The sequence below is a fragment of the Leptopilina boulardi genome, unplaced genomic scaffold (assembly GCF_019393585.1).
Source record: "Leptopilina boulardi isolate dan_hultmark-lab unplaced genomic scaffold, ZJU_Lbou_2.1 LbouV2_55, whole genome shotgun sequence".
Taxonomy (NCBI): Eukaryota; Metazoa; Arthropoda; class Insecta; order Hymenoptera; family Figitidae; genus Leptopilina; species Leptopilina boulardi.
Window position 1 is genome coordinate 689,421 of NW_026138000.1, and position 26,259 is coordinate 715,679.

Below are 26,259 nucleotides of genomic sequence, written 5' to 3' on the forward strand. Positions count from 1 at the left end.
TACTTTATTATTATAATTATTATTGATATATAATTATTAATATTTTTCATTAGGGAATTATTTCTACCTGATGAGATCATTTTTTTTCCAATCATTAATTGTGAAACGGTTTTTTACTGTCCCGAATGTACATTTTTTGTGTTACTTTTGCCCTGTGAGTTTTATTTTTTATTATTCTTAAATTTTTTTTTAAATCCGTCGATTTTTGAAATTTTTTTTTACGTATTTTTGCGAAAAAAAAAATTACATTTATACTTGTCTTTCCCTTATGTCGTACGTATGTTTTATATATACATATAAATATATAAATATTATATATTATATACATAGTAAAAAGAACAAAGAAGGAATAAGTTTTTTTCTTTAATTTCCCTTTCCCATATTTGTTAGTTTTTAAAAATTTATTAAAAGAAAACGATTTGAGAAGCAAAAAAAAATTGTAGGTTATGTTTATGACCGTTTTACTTTGATTTAAAGATAATATAAAAAAAGGATTAGTTTTTTAATCAATATTTTAGATGAAGATTGATTTTTTAATCAATGTAAAACTATTACAAACGTAACCTACAATTTTTTGATATAATTAAGGCAAAACTATCATAAACATAACCTATAATATTTTGGTAAAAAATTGCTATATAACTTTCGAATGGTTAAAGCAAATTAAATACTTTTTTTTTTTATTTTCAAGGTGGAAATACGTACTTTGAAACCCTCTGCATTGAAATACTAAATTAGCTCAGAATTTCACCAATGAATATTTTATTTTTCCCCTTAATAATTTTAAGGGGGATTTTGATTGAAATACTAAATTATAAAGCTCAGAATTTCACCAATGAATATTTTATTCTTCCCCTCAATAATTTTGAGGGGGATTTTGTTTGAAATACTAAATTATAAAGCTCAGAATTTCACCAATAAATATTTTATTCTTCCCCTCAATAATTTTGAAGGGATTTTGATTTGCCTCTGCCGATTGTTTTCATTTTAGGCTTAAAATCTTTCAATGTCATCAGTGAACCTGCAAAAAAAACTGGGGAAGATTAAGTTAAGGTAAAAATAAAAATTTTGCCAACAACTTGAAAAATAAAAATTGACTTTATTGTCATAAATGTATATTTAATATAATTTATTATTCAATAACAATAATCAACATTAGTCGAAAAATGATTTTTGGTCCACAATAGAGATTTTGATGTTAAGTATGTCGATAACAACGATTATATCGACTGAGCGTCTTAACCTTAAAATCTCTTTTTCCCGCGCTTCAAAAAAAAAGAACAATTTATCATTCACGATATTCTGCCAAACAGAGACAAGCATTCGTACCACCAAAACCAAAGGCATTTTTCAATGCAATTCTTCTTTCCGTGGATTGCCATTCTTTCGGTGCATTTGGCACAAAATTCAATTGACTCACAACATCTAAATCATGTAAATTAATTGTCGGCGGTAAAATGCCATTTTTAATCGCCAATATTGTGAATGCCGCTTCTAAATTACCCGCAGCACCCAATAAATGTCCATGTGCACCTTTTGTACTTGAAACAAAAATATTACGTGTATGCTCACCAAAAAGTGTTTCAATTGCACGCAATTCAATTGTATCGCCAATTGGCGTTGATGTTGCGTGTGCATTGACAAATGTAATATTTGTTATATCACAATCAGCGTCTTTAAGTGCTCTATCCATTGCTAAAAATGCACCACTACCATCTTCACTTGGCGCTGTTAAATGTGCCGCATCACCAGACAAACCATAACCAAGTATTTCACCATAAATTTTTGCATTTCTCTCCAAAGCATGATTTAATTCTTCAATAACAAGAATTGATGAACCCTCACCCATTACAAAACCATCACGACTTTTGTCAAATGGTCTTGATGCTTCATGGGGAAATTCATTACGCGATGTACTTAATGCACGAAGACGGCAAAATGCTGCAATTGCCAATGGTGAAATACATGATTCTGCACCACCGCATAGCATTACATTTGTCTCGCCACCACGTACAAATCGAAATGCATCACCTGAAAATAAAGAGACAATTAGTTTTTTCATAATATTTTGCAAATTTCTCGAAATATTATTAATTTTGGATTAATTTTACAAAATAGGTATTCTTGGCACTAGATCATATCGGATTAATGTATTTTTTTCCTGTTTCAAAATAAAAATCATTATTATTATTTTTTTGGTTTAAAATCCCAGCGAAATAAATAAATTTTTCTATTTATTTACCAATAGAATGAGCACCAGTGGCACATGCCGTTGATACACAATGATTTGGCCCACGAAATCCATATTTTATACTTATTTGTCCCGCTGCCATATTTGGCAATATTCTTGGTACAAAATATGGACTAACTTTGCTGTAACTTTTTTTAAATGTCTCATACATTGTACAAACATCAACAAGATCAATCATTCCCACGCCAACGGCAACTCCAGTGTCACGTTTATCATTTTCATTTATTGGATGCCAATTTGCATCGTTTAATGCCTCATCAGCGGCAACTAAAGCGTATGCCGTTGCCGGGCACATTGTACGAAGTTCACTTTTTGAAAATATCCCCTCTAAATTTAATTCACCGAATTTATTTCCTTTTGGAACAATGGCTCCTGGAAAAAAAAGTGATAACTCTTATCACTATCCGTTTATATTAAAAATTCATATTTTACAAAAAAAATTTAATTTTTTATCGGCAATAATTTAAAGTTGTGACTTAAAAAATTCTGTGCATTTAGTGTAATATCTTTGAACAGGACTGCGGTCCAAACAATGATTTTTGACGTTAAAAAAATTGTTTAAAAAAAATAATTTGTTTAAACAAATTGTTATAAAGAAATGCAAAAAATTAATGAATTTTAAAATTCTAACAACGCCATTCAATTCTACGGGAAAAATTACTAAAGGAAAATTTATGACTTTTTTAAAATTTTCACTCTATTTGTTAAAAATAATTTATAAACAAAAAATTCGAGGAGGAATTTATTAGTTAAAAACGTGTACACTTGACTACCGGTATTACACTGCATATTACCCTTATTACTAAGTATTACACGTTATTACAGAGTATTACACGTTATTACAGAGTATTACTCGTTATTACAGAGTATTACACGTTATTACGGAGTATTACATGTTATTACAGAGTATTACATGTGCATTTTTTGGTTATAAATTATTTATAACAAATAAGAGTGAAAATTTTGAAAAAATTATTCCTTTAGTAATTTTTTCCATAGAATCGAATGACGTTATTAGATTTTTAAAATTCATCAAATTTTTTTCCATTTGTTTATAACAATTTTTAACGTCATAAGTCATTATTTGGACCGCAGTACTGTTTTCAAATTTGATATTGCAAATATTTCCATGTGTCTAAGTATGGGCGTTAATGGGTTTAAGAGAGAATTTTTACGGCGTCAAATCTTAAATTAACAAATTTTTATTTAGTAAAATTCGAGGGAGAATTTACTAGTTAAAAATGTGTACACTTGACTACAGGCATTACACTGCATATTACCCTTATTTACTAAGTATTACACGTTATTACCGAGTATTACACGTTATTACAGAGTATTACACAGTATTACAGAGTATTACACAGTATTACAGAGTATTACATGTTATTACAGAGTATTACATGTTATTACAGAGTATTACATGTTATTACAGAGTTTTACACGTTATTACAGAGTATTACACGTTATTACAGAGATATTACACGTTATTACAGAGTTTTTTTTTGCGTTATTACAGCACCGTAAAAACGCATTATTACACGGTATTACACAAGTATTACAGGAAGAGTGTACAATTGACTACCTGAGTAGACATAAATTTCGTTAAATTGAAATTATATTAATTTAAAATTTTTAAAAAAAGTATTAGAAAAAAAGTGTTTTATAAAAGTTCTGATAAATATAGAAATTCTTTTAAATTAAATTTTAGTTTTTTTTTTTTTTTTTTTTTTTTTTTAAATTAAAATTTAGTTAAATGTAAATTGAAAATTTTACAATAATATAAAATCCACTTTTATACAATATTTTGCCAAATAGAAATTCGATAATTTAATATTCGACGCCGTGAAAAATTTTTATAAGTTAAATATGGAGTATTAGCATTAAATAATAAATTATTGTAAATTGTTGTAAAATATTTAAATTTGAGATTTAAAATCCACTAAAAATATTTATAGTTACCGAACTTATTATTTAAATTTGATTCAAACTTGCACAGCGAGAAACAATTCCTCGATTTGAGGTTATGTTGATTTTTACGAAAAAGAAAATTTTAAAAAAATTAGATTTAATTTAATTTTACGAGATTTTTTTCCCCCCGAATAATTATCAAATTCGTTATTAAATTTAGAAAGTCAGTTTATAACCTATTTTTGCTTGCGGCAAAATTTCAGAATTTTTTTTTTTTTTTTCAATTTTTACTTGGCGTAACTTTTTGCATCAAAGATATTTTTTGTTGGGATATAATTAAATTATTTAAAAAAAAAAAAAAAAAAAAAAAAGAGTAGAAGAAAATAAAAACAATTGAAAATTCATTAACAATGTAACTATGAAATATCTAACCAATTTTGCATGGAAGTTTCTCATATTCCGCCCCCTCGAGTTTTACAACACCGGATTTACCGGCAAGTAATGATTTCCAAGCGGTTTCAACGCCACATCCTAAAGGTGAGACAATACCAATTCCAGTGATAACAACTCGTCTACGTGATCTCACTGTATTTGATAATTTTCGAGTGAATTCCAAAAATTTACCCATATTCCTATACTTTTATATAGAAAACTATTTTCGAATTTTTTTTTTTTTTTAAGGTTATGTTAGGTTTATTCGGTGAGAAAAAAAAAAATTATAGAAAATTTCCATTATGTGCATAATTGGAAAAAAAAAATATTTTTCCGATTTTCATTAGACAAAATTTATTTAAAAAAAAAAAAACAAATTTTATTTTACTTTAAGAAAAAAAAAAACTGGTATAAATATAACATAATTGCCGCAAGCACTTTAATCGCATTATAAAGATGAGATAAAGAATTTACATAAAAAAGAAGGAAGAGAAAATAATCTTTTAATGGTGAATTAATTTTTTTCTAATAAAAGAAATTCATTTTTAAAAAATAAAGACAAAAACAATATGTCTATTCTTTTCTAAATAACTAAATATTGTAGAAGCACCTTAAGTGAACATTTTGCGTTGCAACAGTTGGCAATAGTTGCGCGCGCAGCATTATGCGCAAATTATATATTGTTGAAAGTGAAGCCTTAAAGTTAATGCCTTGAAGTAAGCGCCGAAAAAAGAAAGATTCGATCGTAGCGCTCACGTTAGTGGACGGTTTAAGAAACAATTTCGCATTCATAATTGTGAGTCAATGTCTCCTCGACTAGAAGTTTTCTACGTCCATGGAACACACAACAATATCGGCGCCAAACAAGTATAGAAGAAAAAAAAAAAAAAACGTGAAAATGTTCGTTATACAAAAAGCAATTCGCAGAGGAAGAGAAGAATAAATGAAAAGGTACGTTTTGTTTAATAATCTTTTAATTAAATATTTTGTGAATGAAAAATTGTTTAGACAAATTTCTAGATATTAAAAATATACAAATTTTCTATGCACATTGTTTAGGTTAAGGTATAAAAAAATTATTTTCCATAAAGTCGATTTATTGTTGACTCGAATTATTATAATTATTATCAGCAATATATTAATGTTTTAATCACAAAATTTTTCTTTTTTTCTTTACAAAAAAAGGATTGTATTTAAAAAAATGTATTTAAATCGGATTCTTTTTTTGCAATAAAAAAAAAGGAAAATTTGTGAATAATCATAGAAAAAAATAGGGTTAACAAATATATTCTTGGAATTAAAATTATTTCCTTCTTTTTATAATATTTTTTTTTTCTTTTTTTTTTGTTTGAATTTTTCTCGCAATTTTTCTTATTTTTCATTGTCGATTTTTTTAAAGTCTTTTTTTTAATGATTTAAAATTGTTAAATAATTTATTTTTTTTTCCAAAAATAAAAAAAAAAAAGAAAATAGTTAAAAACGAATTTTAATTGGTTTAAATCCGATTTTTTTTTGCAAAAAAAAAGGAAAATTTGTGAATAATCATAGAAAAAATAGGGTTAACAAATATATTCATGGAATTAATATTATTTCCTTCTTTTTATATTTTTTTTTCTTTTTTTTTTTTTTTTGAATTTTTCTCGCAATTTTTCTTATTTTTCATTGTCGATTTTTTTAAAAGTCTTTTTTTAATGATTTAAAATTGTTAAATAATTTATTTTTTTTCCAAAAATAAAAAAAAAGAAAATAGTTAAAAAGGAATTTTGATTGGTTTAAATTTTACTGGTGTTATTTTTTTTTAAAAAATCAATTTCTTCTGTACAATTTTGATTTATTTTTCATCATCGAATTTTTTTATACGCTTTTTTCATGATTTTGAACAATCAATCGTGTGGATTTAAAAAAAAATTTATTTTTTTCAAAAACAAAAATTTCCAAAATGGACAAAAATATGTTTTTTTTTAAAATTTTAATAATATATAATAATTTTTGATCCTAAATAACGGTTAAAAAAATATATTCGTGTATTTTGAATTGAAATTATTTCTTTTTTTAAAAAAATAATTAATTAAAAAAAAAAAATTATTTCTGTTTTTTTAATTACAGAAAAAAAATACACCCAGAAAAATGATATAATTTGTCTCATCAGAGACAAATAAATTTTTATTTGATTCAAATAAATTTTTATTTGATTCAAATAAATATTTATTTGATTTAAATAAATATTTAATTCATTTAAATTTTTATTTCATTTAAATAAAAAATTTTATTTACCCCAAAAATAAATAGATTAGTAGGCTCATAGGCTGTGAGGCGATTATCAGGGTGTCTAACGGTCAGGGAAGTCAGGAAAAAGTCAGTAAATTTAAATGGTCAGGGAAAAGTCAGAGAATTTTTTTCCTAACAGTTGTTAGACACCCTGATTTTGTTTGTACCAATAGTTTCAGCGGATTTAAAAAAAAAAGGTTTGTTTAATATTAATGATGAATAAAAAAAACTAAATTGACTAAAAACAGTAAATATATATTTAACTCAAATATATTATACATATTTGGTTCAAATAAAACATTTCTCTGGATGTAGCGCTAACAATATATTCGAGTATTAAATTTAAAATTATTTCCTTTTTTTCAAAAAAAAAAAAAATATATTTCCTCTTTTTTCTCAATTAATTTCCCTTTTTTTAAATTGTTTTTCTATTTCCATTTTTGATTTTCCCACTGTTTCCGGTAATGTGAATATAATAAAAATCGTCGCACAAAATGAACAAAAACTATAAAAATAAATTGCAAAAATTGGACTTAATTTCTCGAGAGTTGGATATAAATAAATTGTTGAAAAATTAAATAATCCACAAAAACAAGTTGTGATTGGTCCTAAAATATGAACATATCTTGTTGGATAAAGTTCGCCAATCATTGACCATGGTAAATTGACAAAACCAAAAGTTCCTAAAGTCTAAAATAGAAAAGAAAAAAAATTATATAATAGCCTTTTAATAAAAATATTTTCAAAATTGAACTGAAAAAAAATTTATTTCATTCAATTAATCGATTACTTGACTAATATCAATTTATTTGTCTATTTAATAATTATTATTTGAGTCAATTAAATGATATTTAATACGAATAAATATTTAGTTGTAACAAATAAATATTTATTTTCAACAAATACCATTTAATTGACTCAAGTAATAATTATTAACTAGAAAAAAATATTTATTTAATAATAGTCAAGTAATCGATTATTTGAATCAAATAAATTAATTTTATTATAAATATTAATAATTACCACAAATATAAAAATGCAAACTAATGGAATTGTCGATAATTCATTAGATAGAAAAAATTGATTATAAACACCAAGAGTTGTTATTGATATTGTCATTCCAACACCTGAAATAATTGCCGTTTTTCTTCGACCCAATCTGTTTGGAAATTATTAAAAAAAAAGAAAATTAGTTTCTAAAATTAAAAACACAATATTTGTACCGAAAAAAAATTATTTGATACAAATAAATATATATTTGATTCAAAAAAATATTTATCCATCAACTAAATTTTCTTCAGTCTATATTAGCAAAAAAGAAATTAAATTAATTTAAAAAAAAAAAATTATCATTATAAAAACAATTTTAAAAGAAACCTGCTGCTGGTTAATATTTGTCCAAGTTCACCAAATATTTGTAAAATTCCAATTATCACTGTTACTTGAAATGGATCTTGTGTAATTCCTGTTTTTGACACTAATTTCACAGCATATGCATTAACAACATAAATTCCACAAAATTGTTGAAAAAAGAAAAATGTATTAAGTATTAAAAATGGTTTCCAAACTTCAGATATTTTAAACATTTCCATTAAATAGACGATATTTGATGATAATTTCTGAAAAATGTTTCCCTCACTATGATTCAGTGATATTATTTCAAAATTTTTATTATCACTATCCAAAGTGATTGATACAGTATTGAGTTGATTTTTTTTACCATATTTTGATTCGTTGTATAAAATCATATTTGTAAATTCATTTTCAAATTTAATTGATTTATTTTTTAATCCACGTAATTTTAATAGTGATTGTTTTGCTTTTTCCTCTTGATTTTGAATTAAAAGCCAACGTGGACTTTCGGGTAGATAAATAATAGTTAATAATGTTGATAATAGAGAGACTAAAATTGGAAAACATGCTACAAGTCGCCAATTTCCCTAAGAAAAAAAAATCATTTTCTATTACAGAATTTTACTTTATTGATAGTTAATTTTTTTTATACCTCAATAATGTAGCCAAGAAAATATATGAATAATGTCCCTAGGGAGATAAAAAGACTAGAACAAGAATTGAGTGTAGGTGAAAGTTTAATTGTTGTCATTTCGGAAATATATGCTACACCAGGTACTGTACATAATCCCATAGCAAATCCTATATAAAAAAAAGTATTTTCTATACTCAATTTTTTAATTGAGAAAAAAATTTAAATTTCTTCTTTTTTAATCTATACCTGCTATTATTCGTCCTATTAATAATTGTGGTATGTTATAGCTTGATGCTATAACTGTCCATCCAATAATATTCGTCAAACTTCCGGAGGTAATTGCTATTCTTCTTCCAAAGGTCATGGTATAGATGCTTGTTACACAACCGATCAACATAAATATTGACGGTATTGATGCTGTATAGGATAATCAAAAAAATAAGATTATCACCAAAAAGCAATAGAAAAAAAAAGTTGTTAAAAAAAAAGAAAAAAGGGTTTTTTTGAAAACCAGAAAAGACATTTACATAGTGTTACTGTTATTAAAAACAGAATACAATAACTTTGAACAAAACTCTATGTAGGATCCTAACAATAATAGTACGAGCTCTGAATGAAGAAACCAAAGAACGTAAAAATTCTAGGTTATGTTTATGATAGTTGGAAGTAAAAATATTTGTCAATTTATTAGACATATAAGTATTTCACAAAAATTGATTTTTCATATATATACTTTTAAAGGAACTTTTTAATAGTAAAACTATTATAAACATAACCTATAATTTTTTTTTTGCTCGTTTCCTTTCTTCAGAGCACATTACATAAAATAATTTTACTTGCCTTGAAAAATAAAATAAATACCAGTTTCTTTGCAATAAAAATAAATACTAATTATATCAATTTTATCATTTGTTAATATTTATCTTAATTTCTCACCAAATATTGTTGGTTCCTGATTTGTTAAATTTATATCATGTGTATCATTTAAATAAGGTAGAGCAATTGAAGAATATCCAACAGTCATTCCTGCTGGTACTAAATTAATTAATGCTAATACACTGAAAATTATCTGTAAAATTTTTATTATTATAAACAATTATTTTATCAGTGATAACATTTTTAGAATATTGGCTATTTGAAAAAAAAAATTTATATCAGTGCCCTCCCAAGAAATATTTTGTAAATAACATAAATATGTAAACTTAGGAAGCAATTATTATTATTATTATTATTTTTGTAACAAGTAAAAATTTTTTTTGTCAATTTTAAATACCTGAAATGTAGTTTCTCTTTTAATACAACTTATTCCACATAGTTGAACCATTTTTTTTTCTTTTTTTTGACACCAAACGTACGTATTCTAATTATATACCTATTAATAACTTATGTAAGTGAAAATTTTTTTTTAAATCATAAATGTGTGAACACTCTGAGAATGAAAACTATACTCTGAACATTATTTTTATGGTAGACAGGTTTACGTTGTTATCATATAACGGGCAGTAATTTACTTTTTGAAATTGGATATATCTATATATTTTATAGATATATAGATACTTACAGACTTCGTTCAGTGGTTACACGTCATTTTAATGTACAATCTGTTGCTTGTTTATAATAATATTCGAAGAAAACATTTTCTTTACAAACTACACAACTTAAAATGTATGAATCTATATTTTATTTATATAAATGAATTTATGGTTTTCTTTTTAATATATATATATTTTTTTCGGTGTAAAAAAAAGACAAACAGTAGTCTTTACTTTAGAATATGACCCCCCGAAAGATAATTTATATTTATATGCATATAGTATGTTTATTATCGCAGATATGTTGTATCACTGGATTTCATCTTTCTTTCACTCTCCCCTTCCATTATATGAATATAAGAAAATTCGTTTTGTTGACAAATATTTTCTCTCATTTTAACTAAAAAATCATCTTATTATTCCATTAGGGAAATGCAATTTTCTTTTTTTTTTCTTTTTTTGTAACTAGTAACACAACTGAAAATTTTTTTAAAATTCATATAATTTAAATTAATTTAAGGTTATAATTTAATTTAAAATTTAATAACTAATCATTTTTTCTTAGATGTTACAAATTGATGTATAATTTTTTTTTTTAGACTTTTGGAACAATGGGTAGTTTGGATTATTTTCAAATCATTAGGAATGAGAATCTTCAAATACGTGAGTTTTTAAAAATAAAAAAAATTTTATCTTAAATATTCAATTATAATTTCGAAATTTGAAATTCGATCACATATATTCGAACTTTTTTTTTGGAAATTCGATTAAATAAACATTCGAACTTTTAGAAATTTGGTTATATAAAAATTCGAACTTTTTTTTTTGGAAATTCAAACCAAAAAATATTTCAAAAATTTTTTTTTTAAATTTGAAATATTTCAAAATTTTTTTTTTGAAAATATTTAAATATTTTTAATATTTCAAAACAAGTATTAGAAAACCAAATCGTAATTACAATGGAGAAATAGAAGATATTTTAATAATTTTTAGAATTTTTGAAAAATTCGTGTGAATAAAGTTATATGTTTTTATATGTTGAAATTAAAAATTTTTATGACTAATTCTGAAACTAAACTTATTTGGAAAATTTGTATATTTCACATTATCACAAAATAACATTGTAACTAAAAAAAAAAAAAAAAAAAAAAAAAAAAAAAAAATGACAGCCTTCATATTTCATACGCATATATAAATATATATGTATCACACATATGTGATATAGATAAATTTATAATCATTGCGTCTTTATTGTGTGATATCAAATGATTTAATGATTACAAAATCTCTTCGCACAATTGAAGTGAGACCTTGCAATAAAAATAAACTATAATAATTTGAAATATACATATTTTTGTCAATTTTTTTTCGCATTTTCTAATAATAATAATACAACAATGTCACATTATTATTATTATTATTATTATATTAATAAATTATTACATTTTTCCTTTCTTAATTTTTTGCATTAAAAAAAAAAATTATATTTTAAATGATTTCCAATGGTTTATAAAGGTATTTAAGAAATTAAGTATATTCATTATATGTTTTTATATTTTAATTTCAAAAAAATTAAATAAAAAATCAAATTTACCTTTAATTTTTTTTTTTTTTTTGAAAAATAAGATATCGCAGTTTTGTTAATGCTTAAACAAATATATATTAATTTTCTGCAGATTTTTCTATAATCCTATAAATGATTCGCGCATATATAATCTTATAAGCTACTTTAGAAATTTTTTCACTCTCACACGTGTCTCTTTTATCATTAAATTTTGATCCTTCAATGATTCATTTAACATTTTTGCCATACAATACTTCTAATAATAATAATAATAATAATAATAATAATAATAATAATAATAATAACAATAATAATAATAAATAATAATAATAAATAATAATAATAAATAGTAATAATAAGATATTACTCTTAAACCTTATCAATAATTTCAAATTTTCAATTATCAACATTAAATTTGTTTTGTTTAAAAGTACATTATACTTGAGATTATTAATATTATTAAGAAACCGGTAGTATAAATATTATTAATTAATCTTTTAAAGAAGCAACTGTTGCAATTGTTAAAAATAGAATATAACTAATAGACAAAGTGTATTATGACTTTATTTTGCAGAATTACATAGTCATAACCTTGGTTAAACATTTCCTTAGAATGTTTAATTTTATTATCGTTTTTTGAAATCATGAAAATTCATTATCTTTAGTGCAAAAAAACAAAAAAGAAAACAAGTTTATCAAAATTCATCTTTTATATTTTTTTGACGTTCACATACATTTATATTGATTATTATCAAAAACGTTTATATGATAATTTCATTGAAATTCAATTTTATAAATTATTTATTATTATTATTATTATTATTATTATTATTATTGTTAAATTATTATTAGGGGCCATTCATTAATTACGTAAGGGTCCTTAGGGGGAGGGGGGGTATATAAAATCTCTACATGGTCTTACGTGGGGGGGTGGGGGGTAGAAGCTAATCTTACGTAAGATTTTGCCTAGTATTTTCCATTTGTATTGATGTAATTAATTTTTTAATTACATTAATATTGTTAAAAACTTACGTAAGAAGGAGGAGGGGGGGGTCCGAAAAATCTTATGTATCCTTACATGGGGGTAGGGGGGGTCAAAATTAGCCAAAATCGTCCTTACGTAATTAATGAATGGCCCCTTATTATTATTATTATTATTATTATTATTATCATTATTATTATTGTTAAATTATTATTACTTTTAATCATTTCTGCATATGGAGGAAAATGATTATTAATATAGATCTCAAAAATAATGATTTAAAGTTGCACATATATTTTTATTTTCCTTTTATATAGAATTAAAATTATTATTATCTTTATGATACCTTTTAATATAAAAAAAAATTGCAAGTTTACAATCAGAGAAAGAGGATAAATATAAATATACGTACATATACATATATATATATTAATCATATATTAGGTATTATTTTTCAAACAAAAGTTTTACATACACGTGCGACCGTGACATTTTTGTGCGAATCTATTTCCACGTGGAACGATTTACCGGAAAATATTGTCATCGGAATTCCGATAAAAAAAATTTTTGTTTATTAACAATTTTTATATTGTGTCAAATTTATCTATTTTAATTTTTTTTTAAATTATCAAATAAATAAATAAAAAGTATGATTACAATGAAAGAATATCTAAATAATAATAATAATAATTATGAATAATTTTGATATAATATAAATTAATGGTAACCTTTATCATGTTATAATATCTGCTGATTATTTTCAAAGTCAGCATTTTTTTTTTAAGAAGAAAGGAAAAGATTTGAAAAGGACGTGAGATTAAAAAAAAAAATTATAGGTTATGTTCATGATAGTTTCTGATCTTGATCAAAAAAGACATAGGTTATGTCTATGATAGTTACTGACTTGGATTTAAAAAAATGTAGGTTATGTAGATCTTGATTAAGTTAGAAATATATGTTTTATTATTGTTTATGATTATGTTTATACTTTCTGTGTTTCTGATTTTGATTAAAAAAATGAAGGTTATGTTTATAATATAGTTTTTGACTATAATTGTAAAAAATCATAGGTTATGTTTATGATAGTTTAGAGCGAAAAATTATAGGTTATGTTTATAAGGGGCCGTCCATAAACTACGTTACCACTTCTTCATTCTTTTTAGATCCCCTCCCCCCCCCCTTAAAATAGGTAACGTAGTTTATGGACGGCCCCTAATATTATTTGACCTAGACAATATAAAAAATTGTAGGTTATTTTTATAATAGTTGGAAGCAAAAAATTGTAGGTTATTTTTTATGATAGTTTTGATCTTGATTAAAAAATTATAGGTTATGTTTCAGATAAGTTGGACTAAGGAATTGTTGGTTATGTTTATCATAGTTTTTGACTTTAATTTAAAAAAAATGGAGGTTATGTTTATGATACTGTTTTTTGATATAGGTTATGTTTATAATAGTTAGGTGTAAAAAATTGTAGGTTATGTTTATAAAAATTTTTTAATTTCGATTAAGAAATTAAAGTTTATGTTTAAGATAGTTTGGAGTAAAAAATCAAAAGTTTATGTTCACATTAGTTTTTGACATTAATTACAAAAAAAATTGTCGGTTATGTTCATGAGATAGTTTTTTTTTTACTTTAATTCTAAAAAAAAATTGTAGGTTACGTTTATAATAGTTCCAGATTTTTATTTGCAAATACATATAGGTTATGTTTAAATTAGTTTGGAGCAAACAATTGTAGGTTATATGATAGTTTTTGTTCTTGATTTAAGAAATTATAGGTTATGTTTATCATAGTATTTGACGTCGATTATAAAAAAAAAATTGTAGGTTATGTTTATGATAGTTTTAAACCTAGATTATGAAAAGTTATGTTTATAATTCATTTATTTGATTAAAAAATCATAGGTTATATCTATGATAATTTTATTTCGAGTAAAAAATCATAGGTTATATCTATGATAAGTTTATTTCGAGTAAAAAAATATAGGTTATGTTTATGATAGTTTCTGACTTAGGATTTTTTTAAAAAATGTTAGGTTATGTTTATAATAGTTTTACTAATAACAACAACAACAAAATAATATAAATTTTCTAAAAAGATTGATATCACTTTTTTAAAATTAATAAATTATTCTTTTTTTGTTTCATATGCGACAGTGGACACGTAAGAGAATATTAAAAAAAGTGATGCAGGTAGCAAAACAAAGGTTTGTTTTATATTAATGATGAATAATAATAGTAATAACAACAACAAAAAGGATGTTTAATATTAAAGATGAATAATAAAATTATAGGTTATACTTACGATAGTTTGGAGCAAAAATTTTAGGTTATGTTTATGATAGTTTTACCTTAATTATGATAGTTTGAAGCATAAAATTTTAGGTTATGTTTATGATAGTTTCTGATCTTAATTTTAAAAAATATAGGTTATGTTAATGATATATATATATATAATCTTTAAATAAATACGTATACTTAAATGAAAATAAATACATTTAAAAAAACAAATTACTTAAAAAAAGGGATCTTAAAAATATTATTTATCTTAAAATTTATAAATTTGACATAAAATAATGTTAAAAATTTGTTTAACTTTTTCGTTCATGAAAAAACTCAAAACAGATATTAACCGATCATTCTACGTTAAAGCGCGCGAATTTTGAAAGTCTATATAAAAAATTAGTATTAAAAAAATTCGATAAGATAAACCAGTATAAAATCCCAATGACGAGAAATATGAATTGATATATATATATATATATATATATATATTTAATATAATGATCCAGTCACTCCAGAATAAGAAGTGTCTGCTTATAGGATTCAAGTCCCTGTGTGAGAGGGAGAAAATCATTCGTCCATTCAGTCGATAACGAGACTCGACAGAAGAAACTCTTCTTCTGAAATTTTAACTATATATATATACATATATATTTATTCGCGTATATAGATAATGGATCTGATTAATTATTTTCACTATTATTTTATAATTCACAGATTGTTAATAATTTTTTCAAGTTATTAAAATTAATAGTGACTTTTGCATTTGAATAATAATAAAAAAAAATAATTTAAATATTATAGTTAATTCTGGTTTTTTTTTTTTTTTTTGATGAACCAAAAAAAAAATTGTTTTATTTTTTATATTTTTTAATTTTTTAAATTATTTTTACCATCTTAGGCGACAAGTAGGAAAATTGAAAATAGTATTTATATTTAAATTATTCGAAATTTTTCATATTTTATAAGACAAAAAGGGGAAAAAGAAAAGAAAAATAATAGAAAAAATGTGAGTTTAAAAAAAAATACCATATTGAAAGTTTAAAAAAATTTGAATGTTAATTTATTTTTTTTAGCTATTTTATTGATTTTTTTTATCGATTATTTAAGAATATATTTTATTTTAGTAGGTACAAATTTATTTTTATTATTTATTTCTATTATTTTTTTTTTATTTTTTATTATTTATTTTATTATTTATTATTATTTATTTATTTCTATTTTTATTTTTTATTATTTGCTTATTATTTTTTATTATTATTTATTTTTATATGTTCTCAAAAGGAGATTAATTAAATCTTACCTAGTTTCATAATCTTTATAGTGTAAACACAATTAAATCGTGGAATTTTGCATTTAAAAAAATGGAAATTTTGTTTTGAATTTTTATTTTTTTTTATAACATTAGAGTGTTAATTACAGAACGAAGTGAAAGTTTTGTCGAGTGATTGAAAACAGTGAAGGGATCTTGTAATTTTTAAAATATATATATATGAATAAAAAGATGGAATCCAAAGAGGTCAAGGTAAGCAGGATTTTTGGAATTTTCGATAAACAATAAAAAAAAATTTTTTTTTCTAAATATATCCTTTGATTTAATTCAATATTTAACTTTCAAAAACAGACATAGAAAAAAATGAAATATTTTTCTACTTCAACTATTAAAAATTTACTATTTATTTACTATTTATTTACTATTTATTTACTACTTATTATTTGTGACGTACTCTGCGATAAAATGGACCTAAAAAGTTAAAAAATTATAGGTTATGTTTATGATTGTTTTATGTCTTGATTAAAAAAAGTTATAATAGTTTAAATAAAAGGAACCATAAGAAAATAATTTATAGGTTATGTATATGATAGTTTGGAAAACAGGAATAATAGAAGCAACAAATTATAGGTTATGTTTATGATATTTTGGAAAAAAGGAACTTAAGAAACAATAATTTATAGGTTATGTGTATGATAGTTTGGCAAATAGAAATCTTAGAAGCAACAAATTACAGATTATGATAGTATTACCTTAATTAAAAAAAAATTATAAATTTATATGATAGTTTTACCTTTTTAAAAAAAATTATAGGTTATGTTTATGATAGTTATTCCTTAAACATAAATCTTAGAAGTAACAAGTTATAGGTTATGTTTAGTATTACCTTAATTTAGAAAAATTATAAGTTTATGATAGTTTTAATTTGTTCAAAAAAAAAAAAAAAAAAAAAAAAAATTATAGGTTATGTTTATGATAGTTTTGAGTAAAAATAGACAAAAAGAAGTAAAATAAAATTTATTTTTACTTAATTACATAGAAAAATTTACTATTGATTTTATAATTAGAAAAAAAAGGAATTTTTAATTAAGGTAAAACTATCATAAACATAACCTATAATTTTTTTTTATGTTTCTTAAGTCCCTTTTGTTCAATAGCGCGTCATTTGTAGCAATATTATAATTTTGCATTGTCATTTAACAAATTTTATCAAATTTGATGTCATTGTTGTTACACAAATGAAATTATTTCATTTTTTTTCTCGATAATTAAAATAAAAAATATAAATTAAATTATTATTACAATTTTTTTTTTGTTTGTTAATTTTATTCTCTTTTCTTTTGCTCTAGATGAAATCTAATCTCGATATCAAAAGACAATCGAAAGGTAAAGGAACTTTTTATCAGGTAATTATTATTATTATTATTTTTATTATTATTATTATTATTATTATTATTATTATTAATATTATTATAATTATTTTTATGATTATTTTATAATAAGTATTATTATTATTATATTATTATTATTATTATTATTATTATTATTATTATTATTATTATTATTATTATTATTATATTATTAATATTATTATTATTTTATTTTATTATTGTTATTATTATTTTATATTATTATTGTTTTTTTATTATTATTATTTTCTAAAAAAATGTTTAGGTGGAAAAAATAATAATTATTAATTTTTTTGCTATTTGGCTTAGGAAAAATTATTTAATTGTCACTTTATCCTTGTTAATCAATAAAACTCTCGCGAGTTTATAAGACAAATCGAAATTTATTGCTTGCATCAATTTGTTTGTCTGACTTTATCAAACTCATAACATACATATGTTCTCAGATTGTCGGTACAAGTCTTTAATCAAATTCATTCTTAGATTAAAAATAAAAATAAAAAAAAAAAAAAAAAATGTGTTATAATATTCTCTTAATTACTTGTACATGACAATAGGTTATCAATTAAGAATCTTATAATTAAATTCACAAACACCGCCAAAGGATATATATATATATATATATATATGAAATTTAAATATTTCAAAATTATTAAAATATATATATATATATATATATATATATATATATAGCTTATTTGTATCATTAAAATAAAAGAAATACTCATAATGACATAACAGATATAGAAACGATAGTATAATAATAATATATATATATATATAAATTGAGTCACGAGATCAGTTGGATTTCTCGCACAATAATGTCATTGACATTGTCAAGACATTATTATTTTTCCATATTCATGATTCTATTTCCATATTTTATATTTAAAAAAAAATATCATTCATAAAAAATAGGAGTAAAATTATTTTTATTTTGGTTTTAAACAAAATTTAATAATAATAATAATAATAAAATAATATAATTAGTAACATAAAATTATTATTATTATTATTATTATTAAACTAGGAAAAATTATTTAAAATAATATATTTTTATTTTTTACTTGAAAATTCAGTTACAGATGTGCGTTTTAGCAAATTTATCAGTTATGGGACCTTCAATGGGATTTGGTTATAGTACCGTTGCGCTACCACCGCTTCAATCTCCAAATAGTGAATTTAAAATTAATGACAATCAAGCTTCATGGATTGGTTTGTATTTTTATTTTTATGTACAAAAAATGTGACGCTCTCTTTTAAAAAACGGAAACTTAAAAAAGAAAACAAAAAAAAAAAAAAAATTTGAGGTTATGTTTATGATTGTTTGATTAAAAATTTTAATTATATATGTAAAAATCAGTTTGTTTTTTTTTTTTGGTAATAAAGAATTAAACATTTTTTTTTTAATTTTAATCCTCTTTTTGTATTTTTTAAAATATAGGCATAAAAAAATAATCTATTGCTTGTTTATTAAGGTAAAACTATTATAAACTTAACCTATAATTTTTTGTTCCAATCTATCGTAAAGTATAATTGCTATACTCCAAACTATCATATAAACATAAACTACAATTTTTTTTACTAAAATCCATCATAAACTACAATTGGTTTGCTTATTGAACTATATCGTAAACATAACCTATAATTTTCTAATTAATGTAAAACTACTATACAAATAACCTATAATTTTCTAATTAATGTAAAACTATTATAAACATAACCTATGATTGTTTTTGCACCAAACTATCATAAATATAACCTAAAATTTTTTATAATCATGGTAAAGCTATGAGGAACATAACCTATAAATTTAAATCATAAACTATTATAAATATAACCTATGTTTTTGTTCCAAATTATTATAAACATAACCTAAAATTGCTTCCTCATGGAGGAAGTATTTTTTTTTATAATCATGGTAAAATTATCATAAACATAACCTAAAATTTTTTTTTATAATCATGGTAAAACTATCATAAACATAACCTATAAATTTTAATTATAAACATAACTTAAAATTTTTTTTTATAATCAAAGTCAAAAACAATTATAAACATAACCTATAATTTTTTTTTTTTTTTTTTTTTGCTTTTGAGAGCGTCACAAATATAAATAATATTTTGACGATAAAAAAATTGTAATGTTAAAAAATTTTTTAATAATATTTCTAAAAGAATAATTTTTTTTTTTTTTTTTTTAGCTAGTGCTGCTGCAATTTCAATTCCATTTGGATGTTTTATTACTAGTTTTGTAATGCGAAGGGGTAGAAAAACTTCACTTTTAATAATATCAACCGTCTCATTAATTGGATGGTTAACAATTTATCTTTCAACAAATGTTGAACAAATAATTATTGGACGAATTTTATCGGGAATTTCAACTGGTTTAGCAACAGTGCCAACGACAGTTTATGCTGCTGAAGTGTCTTCGGCAAAATGGCGAAGCACTGTTGTTACATGGACAAGCATTGCCATTGCTGCTGGCGTTCTAATTGTCTATATTTTTGGATTTATATTTCCGGTACAATTTTCAATTTTATTTATTTCCATTATACTTATTATTTTATTTTTTCTTATTTGTCGTGTTTTTTATTTTTTTTTTTTATTTATTTATTTTTGTTTTATTTATTTTTTTAATAAATTATATTTTTTTGCCTCCCCCCCCCAGGAAAATTGGAGAATGGTAGCACTTCTTTGTGCAATTTTTCCTCTTGTTTCATTTATTATTACTGCATTTATTATGCCCGAATCGCCAATATGGTTACGTGAAAGAGGTAAATTAATTGAGGCGGAATTAATTTTGAAAAAATTTCGTGGCGTTCCAAAAGAATCGCCACTTCCACCTGAAATTGTGGCTGAATTTGAGGTATTCAAAAAAAAAAAAAAAAAATTTTTTTTTGTAAAATTTAAAATATTTTATCTATATAGTGAAAAGAAAAAATTATAGGTTATGTTTATGATATAGATTTTACTTTAAACGATCAGCAAACATAACCTATAATTTTTTCACCAAGTTATCAATAAACATAACCTGAATTTTCACAAATCATGACAATACTATCATATAAACATAACCTACAATTTTGTTTCGAAATTATCATAAACATAAACTTTTAAATTTTTTCTTCTTAACTATCATTAACATAACCTACAACTTTTGGATCCAAACTATCATAAACGTAACCTATAATTTTTAGATCAAAATTATTATAAATGTAACCTATAAATTTTTTTCTCCAAACTATCATAAACATAACTTAGAATTTTTTCTCTAAAGTTATCATAAACATAAGCTACAATTTTTTTGCCCTAATCTATCATAAACATAACCTACAAATTTTTCGTCCTAAACTATCGTAAAAATAACCTACAATTTTTTGCTCCAAGGTATCATGAACATAACCTTAATCTTCACAAATCATAAAAAAACTATCATAAACATAACATATAATTTTTGGTATAAACTATCATAAACATAACCTATAACTTTTCGATTAAAAGTATTATAAATGTAACCTATCAATTTTTTTTCTCCAAACTATCATAAACATAACCTATAATTTTTTCTTCAAGTTATCATAAATATAACCTACAATTTTTTTTGCCCTAATCTATCATAAATATATCATACAATTTTTCGCCTCTAAACTATCGTAAAAATAACCTATAATTTTTGCTCCAAGGTATCATAAACATAACCTTAATCTTCACAAATCATGACAAAACTATCATAAACATAACCTATAATTTTTTCCCATACTATCATAAACATAACCTATAATTTTTTCCCATACTATCATAAACATAATCTATAACTTTTTTCCCATACTATCATAAACATAACCTATAAATTTTTAGACCCAAACTATCGTAAACATAACCTACAACTTTTGAATGCAAACTATCATAAATGTATAACTTATAAATTTTGTTCTCCAAACTATCGCATAAACATAACTTATAATTTTTTAATTATGGTAAAAATAGCATAAACATAACCTATAATTATTTTTGATTCAAACTATCATAAACATAACCTATAATTTTTTGCTTTAAACTATCATAATTAAGGTAAAATTAACATAAACATAACCTATAACTGTTTTGCCACAAACTATTATAAACATAACCTAAAATTTTTTTTGCTCCAAACAATCATAAACATAATCTAAAAATTTTTTGCTCCTAACTATCATAAGCATAAACAATAATTTTCTAATTAATGTAAAACTATTATAAACATAACCTATAATTTTTTACTCCAAACTTTTATAAACATAACCTATAATTTTTGCCCTAAATTATCATAAACATAATCTATAATTGTTTCCCATACTATCATAAACATAACCTATAAATTTTTTGTGCCCAACTATCCTAAACATAATCTATAATTCTTGTGAATCAAAGTTCCCTTTCTTCAGTGTGCTATTGATAAAAAATTGATAAAAAGAAGTTATTGTATGGCAGGCGCCTAAAGAAAGGGTCCCAAGAAGTAAAAATAATTGTAGGTTATGTTTATGTTAGTTTACTACGATTAAAAGTTCCTTTATTTTAATTATACATAACCTAAAATTTTTTCCTCCTAACTATCATAAGCATAAACTATAATTTTAATAACCTTAAAATTTTTAACTCAAAACTATCATAAACATAACCTAAAAATTTCTAATTAATGTAAAACTATTATAAACATAACCTATAATTATTTTTGTTTTCAAACTATCATAAACATAACCTTAAAATTTTTGGCTCAAAACTATCATAATTAAGGAAATATTCTCATAAACATAACCTATAACTGTTTTGCCACAAACTATCATAAACATAACCTAAAACTATTAGATCCAAACTATCATAAACATAACCTATAACTTTTGGATCAAAATTATTTTAAATGTAGCCTATAAATTCTTTTCTCCAAACTATCATAAACATAACCTATAAATTTTTAGTTCCAAACTATCGTAAACATAACCTACAACTTTTGAATGCAAACTATCATAAATGTAACTTATAAATTTTGTTCTCCAAACTATCGCCTTAATATAACTTAGAATTTTTTTAATTATGGTAAAAATAGCATAAACATAACCTATAATTATTTTTGTTTCAAACTATCATAAACATAACCTATCAAATTTTTTTGCTACAAACTATCATAAACATAACCTAACATTTTTTGCTCCTAACTATCATAAGCATAAACTATAATTTTCGAATTAATGTAAAACTACTATAAACATAACCTATAAATTTTTCCTTCTTCTATCATTTAATAGCCTTATATTACTATTATTAATTATTTATATTATTAGTATTATTATATTATATTATAATTTATATTATTTAAAATTTTTAGGTTTTATCCCTGCTTTTTTTTTTTATTTTAGGTGAAGCATCATCATCATAAAAAGAAGAATCTTATGAAACATATTCTTCGTCGCACTGCACTTATACCGTCATTTATTTTATTGGGATATTTTTTTTTTCAACAATTTTCAGGTATTTTTGCCGTTGTCTATTATGCAGTACAAATATCAGAGGATTCAGGTGTTAAAATTGATCATCATTTAAATGCAATTTTCATTGGTGCAACACGTCTTATTGGTGCATTTTTAGTTGCATGGGCCTCGCGTCGTTTTGGACGTCGTACTCTTTCAATTTTATCAGGTTTAGGAATGACCATTTCAATTGGATGTCTTTCATTTTATCTTTTTCTACACGATCGTGATTACGTGACGTCTGATGAAAACATTTTACCAGTGATATGTCTCATTTCATACATATTCATGAGTACACTTGGTTTCCTGGTGTTGCCTTTCGCCATGGTGGGCGAGCTTTACCCCTCCAAGGTCAAGGACGTTCTCTCTGGATTCACAACATGCATCGCTTATATATTTAGTTTTATTTCCGTTAAGGCATATCCCGATATGATTTTAATTATGGGTAAACATGGTATATTTTGTTTTTATGCATTATTTTCATTGTTTGGTACAATTTTTGTTATTTTCTTTTTACCTGAAACAAGAGGTAAGACAATTAAAGAAATTGAAAATATTTATGCAAAAAAGACAATAAGTGAAAAATTTGATGAGATTAATGTAAAAGAGAAAATGGTACCTTGATTTTTTTTCATTTTTTTCAAAGAAGAAAGAAAGGGAAAGAAAATTATAGGTTATGTGTATGATAGTTTTATATAACTTAATGGAAAATTTATAGGTTATGTTTTTAATTGTTTTCAATGACCTCTTGATGGACAGAAAAAAAAGAGGTTATATTCATGACCTGTTTTCAATAAAGGTAAAACTATCGTAAACATAACCTATTCTAAATAAACGTAAAACAATCGTAAACATAACCTCAAATTTTTAATCGACGTTAAACGATCATAATAACACAAAAATTGTTTGCTCTAAACAATCGTAATTAGGATAAAACTATCATAAACATAACCTTAAATTTTTTGCTCCAAACTGTTATATAAACATAATTTACAATTTTTTTATAATCAAGATTAAACTATCATATAAACATAACCTAAAATTGCTTTGCTCCAAAATATAAACATAAACTACAATTTTTTTTGCTTCAAACTATCAGAAACATAACCTACAATTTTTTGCTTCAAACTATCGGAAACATAACCTACAATTTGTTGCTTTAAACTATCAGAAACATAACCTACAATATTTTTGGTTCAAACTATCAGAAACATAACCTACAATTTTTTTACTCTAATCCATTATAAACATAACTTACAATTTTTTATAATCATGGTAAAATTATCATAAACATAATCTAAAATTTTTTATAATCAAAGTACAACTATTATAAACATAACCTTAAATATTTTTTCTCTAAATTATCATAAACATAACCTACAATTTTTTACTCCGAACTATCATGAGAACATAACCTACAACTTTTATAATCAAAGTCATAAACATAACCTAAAATTTTTTACAATCATGGTAAAACTATCATAAACATAACCTATAACTTTTTATTCAAGGTAAAACTATTATAAACATAACCTATAATTTTTTTTTGATTCCTTTCTTCAAAAGCGCACCACAAAAAAAAATATAATATTTATAGTAAAAAAATCAAAAAAATCGTATTTTTAATTTAATTTAATGTATCATCATCATTGTCATAGTTATTTGCCTTATTGAAATTAAAAAAAAAAATATTTTTTTACTATATTCTAGAATGAATTTTCCTATTTTTTAAGGTTATTTTGTAAATTTATACATGTACTTCTTTTTTCTTGTGATTGTCCGATAGTCATTTGAATGTAAAATAAAGATGTTTTTCTTTTTTAAAAACTGTATTTTTTTGATTTTTTACAAATTTACTATGTTAGTATGGTAAATTTTACCATAAAAGATTATTTTTAAAAATCCAAAAGTGAAAATATCCAAAAGTTCAAATTTCCAATAGTTTAAATATTCAAAAGTTCGAATTTCTAAAATGTTTAAATATTCCAAATTTTGAATTTATCAAAAGTTTGAATTTCCAAAAGTTTAAATACCCAAAAGTTCGAATTTTCAGAAGCTGAAATATTCCATATTTTGAATTTATCAGAAGTTCGAATTTCCGAATGTTTAAATATTCAAAAGTTTGAATTTTCAAAAGTTTAAATAATCAAAATTTTTAATTCACCGAAAGTTCGAATTTACATAAATTTTGAATATACCAAAAGTTCGAATTTCCAAAATTTTAAATATCCAAAAGTTCGAATTTTTAAAAGTTTAAATATTCAAAAATTTGAATTTATCAAAAGTTCGAATTTCCGAATGTTTAAATATTGAAAAGTTCGAATTTCCAAAATTTTGAATTTACCAAAAGTTCGAATTTCCAAAATTTTAAATACCCAAAAGTTCGAATTTTTAAAAGTTTAAATATTCAAAAGTTCGAATTTCTAAAATGTTTAAATATTCCAAATTTTTAGTTCACCAAAAGTTCGAATTTACAAAATTTTGAATTTACCGAAAGTTCGAATTTACAAAAATTTAAATTTACCAAAAGTTCGAATTTCCCAGTGTTTAAATACCCAGAAGTTCAAATTTCTATAATTTTAAATACCCAAAAGTTCGAATTTTCAAAAAAAAGTATTCAAAATTTTGAATTTGTCAAAATTCGAATTTCTATAATTTTAAATACCCAAAAGTTCAAATTTTCAAAAATAAGTATTCAAAATTTTGAATTTATCAAAATTCGAATTTCTATAATTTTAAATACACAAAAGTTCAAATTTTCAAAAGTTTAAATATTCAAAAGTTCGAATTTACAAAATTGTAAATATTCAAAAATTTTAATTTACAAACAGAATAAAAGCAGAGTAGGTATATATTATTAT

General features: G+C 22.8%; 3 protein-coding genes across 10 annotated transcripts; 1 reads left to right on the forward strand and 2 right to left on the reverse strand.

Moving 5' to 3' along the window:
* Positions 1-1,079: 1,079 nt before the first annotated feature.
* LOC127290148 (3-oxoacyl-[acyl-carrier-protein] synthase, mitochondrial) lies at positions 1,080-4,875 on the reverse strand. The gene is made up of 3 exons (XM_051318545.1): positions 4,592-4,875; positions 2,243-2,623; positions 1,080-2,031 (listed from the first exon to the last, which is right to left on the reverse strand). The coding sequence occupies exons 1-3, from the start codon at positions 4,785-4,787 to the stop codon at positions 1,289-1,291; spliced, it is 1,320 nt and encodes a 439-aa protein (XP_051174502.1). The 5' UTR covers positions 4,788-4,875; the 3' UTR covers positions 1,080-1,288.
* A 613-nt stretch (positions 4,876-5,488) lies between these two features.
* On the forward strand, positions 5,489-24,023 carry LOC127290151 (facilitated trehalose transporter Tret1-2 homolog). Of its 6 annotated transcripts, none has more exons than XM_051318549.1 (7): positions 15,762-16,219; positions 16,633-16,735; positions 17,833-17,889; positions 18,972-19,107; positions 20,096-20,415; positions 20,563-20,760; positions 23,288-24,023. In XM_051318549.1, the coding sequence occupies exons 2-7, from the start codon at positions 16,703-16,705 to the stop codon at positions 24,020-24,022; spliced, it is 1,479 nt and encodes a 492-aa protein (XP_051174506.1). In that variant the 5' UTR covers positions 15,762-16,219; positions 16,633-16,702; the 3' UTR covers position 24,023. The 6 variants fall into 6 exon arrangements, with proteins under 6 accessions (XP_051174512.1, XP_051174507.1, XP_051174506.1 ...); XM_051318552.1 differs by having other exon boundaries at positions 17,833-17,869; XM_051318550.1 differs by lacking the exons at positions 15,762-16,219; positions 16,633-16,735 and adding an exon at positions 5,520-5,542.
* On the reverse strand, positions 7,114-10,668 carry LOC127290149 (facilitated trehalose transporter Tret1-like). 3 transcript variants are annotated; one of them, XM_051318547.1, is made up of 8 exons: positions 10,408-10,668; positions 10,120-10,218; positions 9,783-9,915; positions 9,093-9,263; positions 8,865-9,013; positions 8,237-8,799; positions 7,883-8,018; positions 7,114-7,549 (listed from the first exon to the last, which is right to left on the reverse strand). In XM_051318547.1, exons 2-8 carry the CDS (start codon positions 10,168-10,170, stop codon positions 7,256-7,258), a joined length of 1,497 nt encoding a protein of 498 aa, XP_051174504.1. In that variant the 5' UTR covers positions 10,171-10,218; positions 10,408-10,668; the 3' UTR covers positions 7,114-7,255. The 3 variants fall into 3 exon arrangements, with proteins under 3 accessions (XP_051174504.1, XP_051174505.1, XP_051174503.1); XM_051318548.1 differs by lacking the exon at positions 10,120-10,218; XM_051318546.1 differs by lacking the exon at positions 10,408-10,668 and having other exon boundaries at positions 10,120-10,389.
* Positions 24,024-26,259: the final 2,236 nt, after the last annotated feature.

What these genes read in the sequence shown, in the direction of transcription:
- LOC127290148 (XM_051318545.1), bottom strand. Translation starts at nt 4,787, where the DNA reads ATGGGTAAATTTTTGGAATTCACTCGAAAATTATCAAATACAGTGAGA. An exon ending in GAAACTTCCATGCAAAATTG is followed by an intron (nt 2,624 to 4,591) that starts GTTAGATATTTC and finishes TTTTTTTTCCAG; the next exon opens with GAGCCATTGTTCCAAAAGGA. An exon ending in CACTGGTGCTCATTCTATTG is followed by an intron (nt 2,032 to 2,242) that starts GTAAATAAATAG and finishes CTTTATTTTCAG; the next exon opens with GTGATGCATTTCGATTTGTA.
- LOC127290149 (XM_051318547.1), bottom strand. Translation starts at nt 10,170, where the DNA reads ATGGTTCAACTATGTGGAATAAGTTGTATTAAAAGAGAAACTACATTT. An exon ending in AATAGGACGAATAATAGCAG is followed by an intron (nt 9,014 to 9,092) that starts GTATAGATTAAA and finishes TTTTTTATATAG; the next exon opens with GATTTGCTATGGGATTATGT. An exon ending in TTTGCATTTTTATATTTGTG is followed by an intron (nt 7,550 to 7,882) that starts GTAATTATTAAT and finishes TTTCTATTTTAG; the next exon opens with ACTTTAGGAACTTTTGGTTT.
- LOC127290151 (XM_051318549.1), top strand. Translation starts at nt 16,703, where the DNA reads ATGAATAAAAAGATGGAATCCAAAGAGGTCAAG. An exon ending in GTAAAGGAACTTTTTATCAG is followed by an intron (nt 17,890 to 18,971) that starts GTAATTATTATT and finishes TTGAAAATTCAG; the next exon opens with TTACAGATGTGCGTTTTAGC. An exon ending in CAATCAAGCTTCATGGATTG is followed by an intron (nt 19,108 to 20,095) that starts GTTTGTATTTTT and finishes TTTTTTTTTTAG; the next exon opens with CTAGTGCTGCTGCAATTTCA.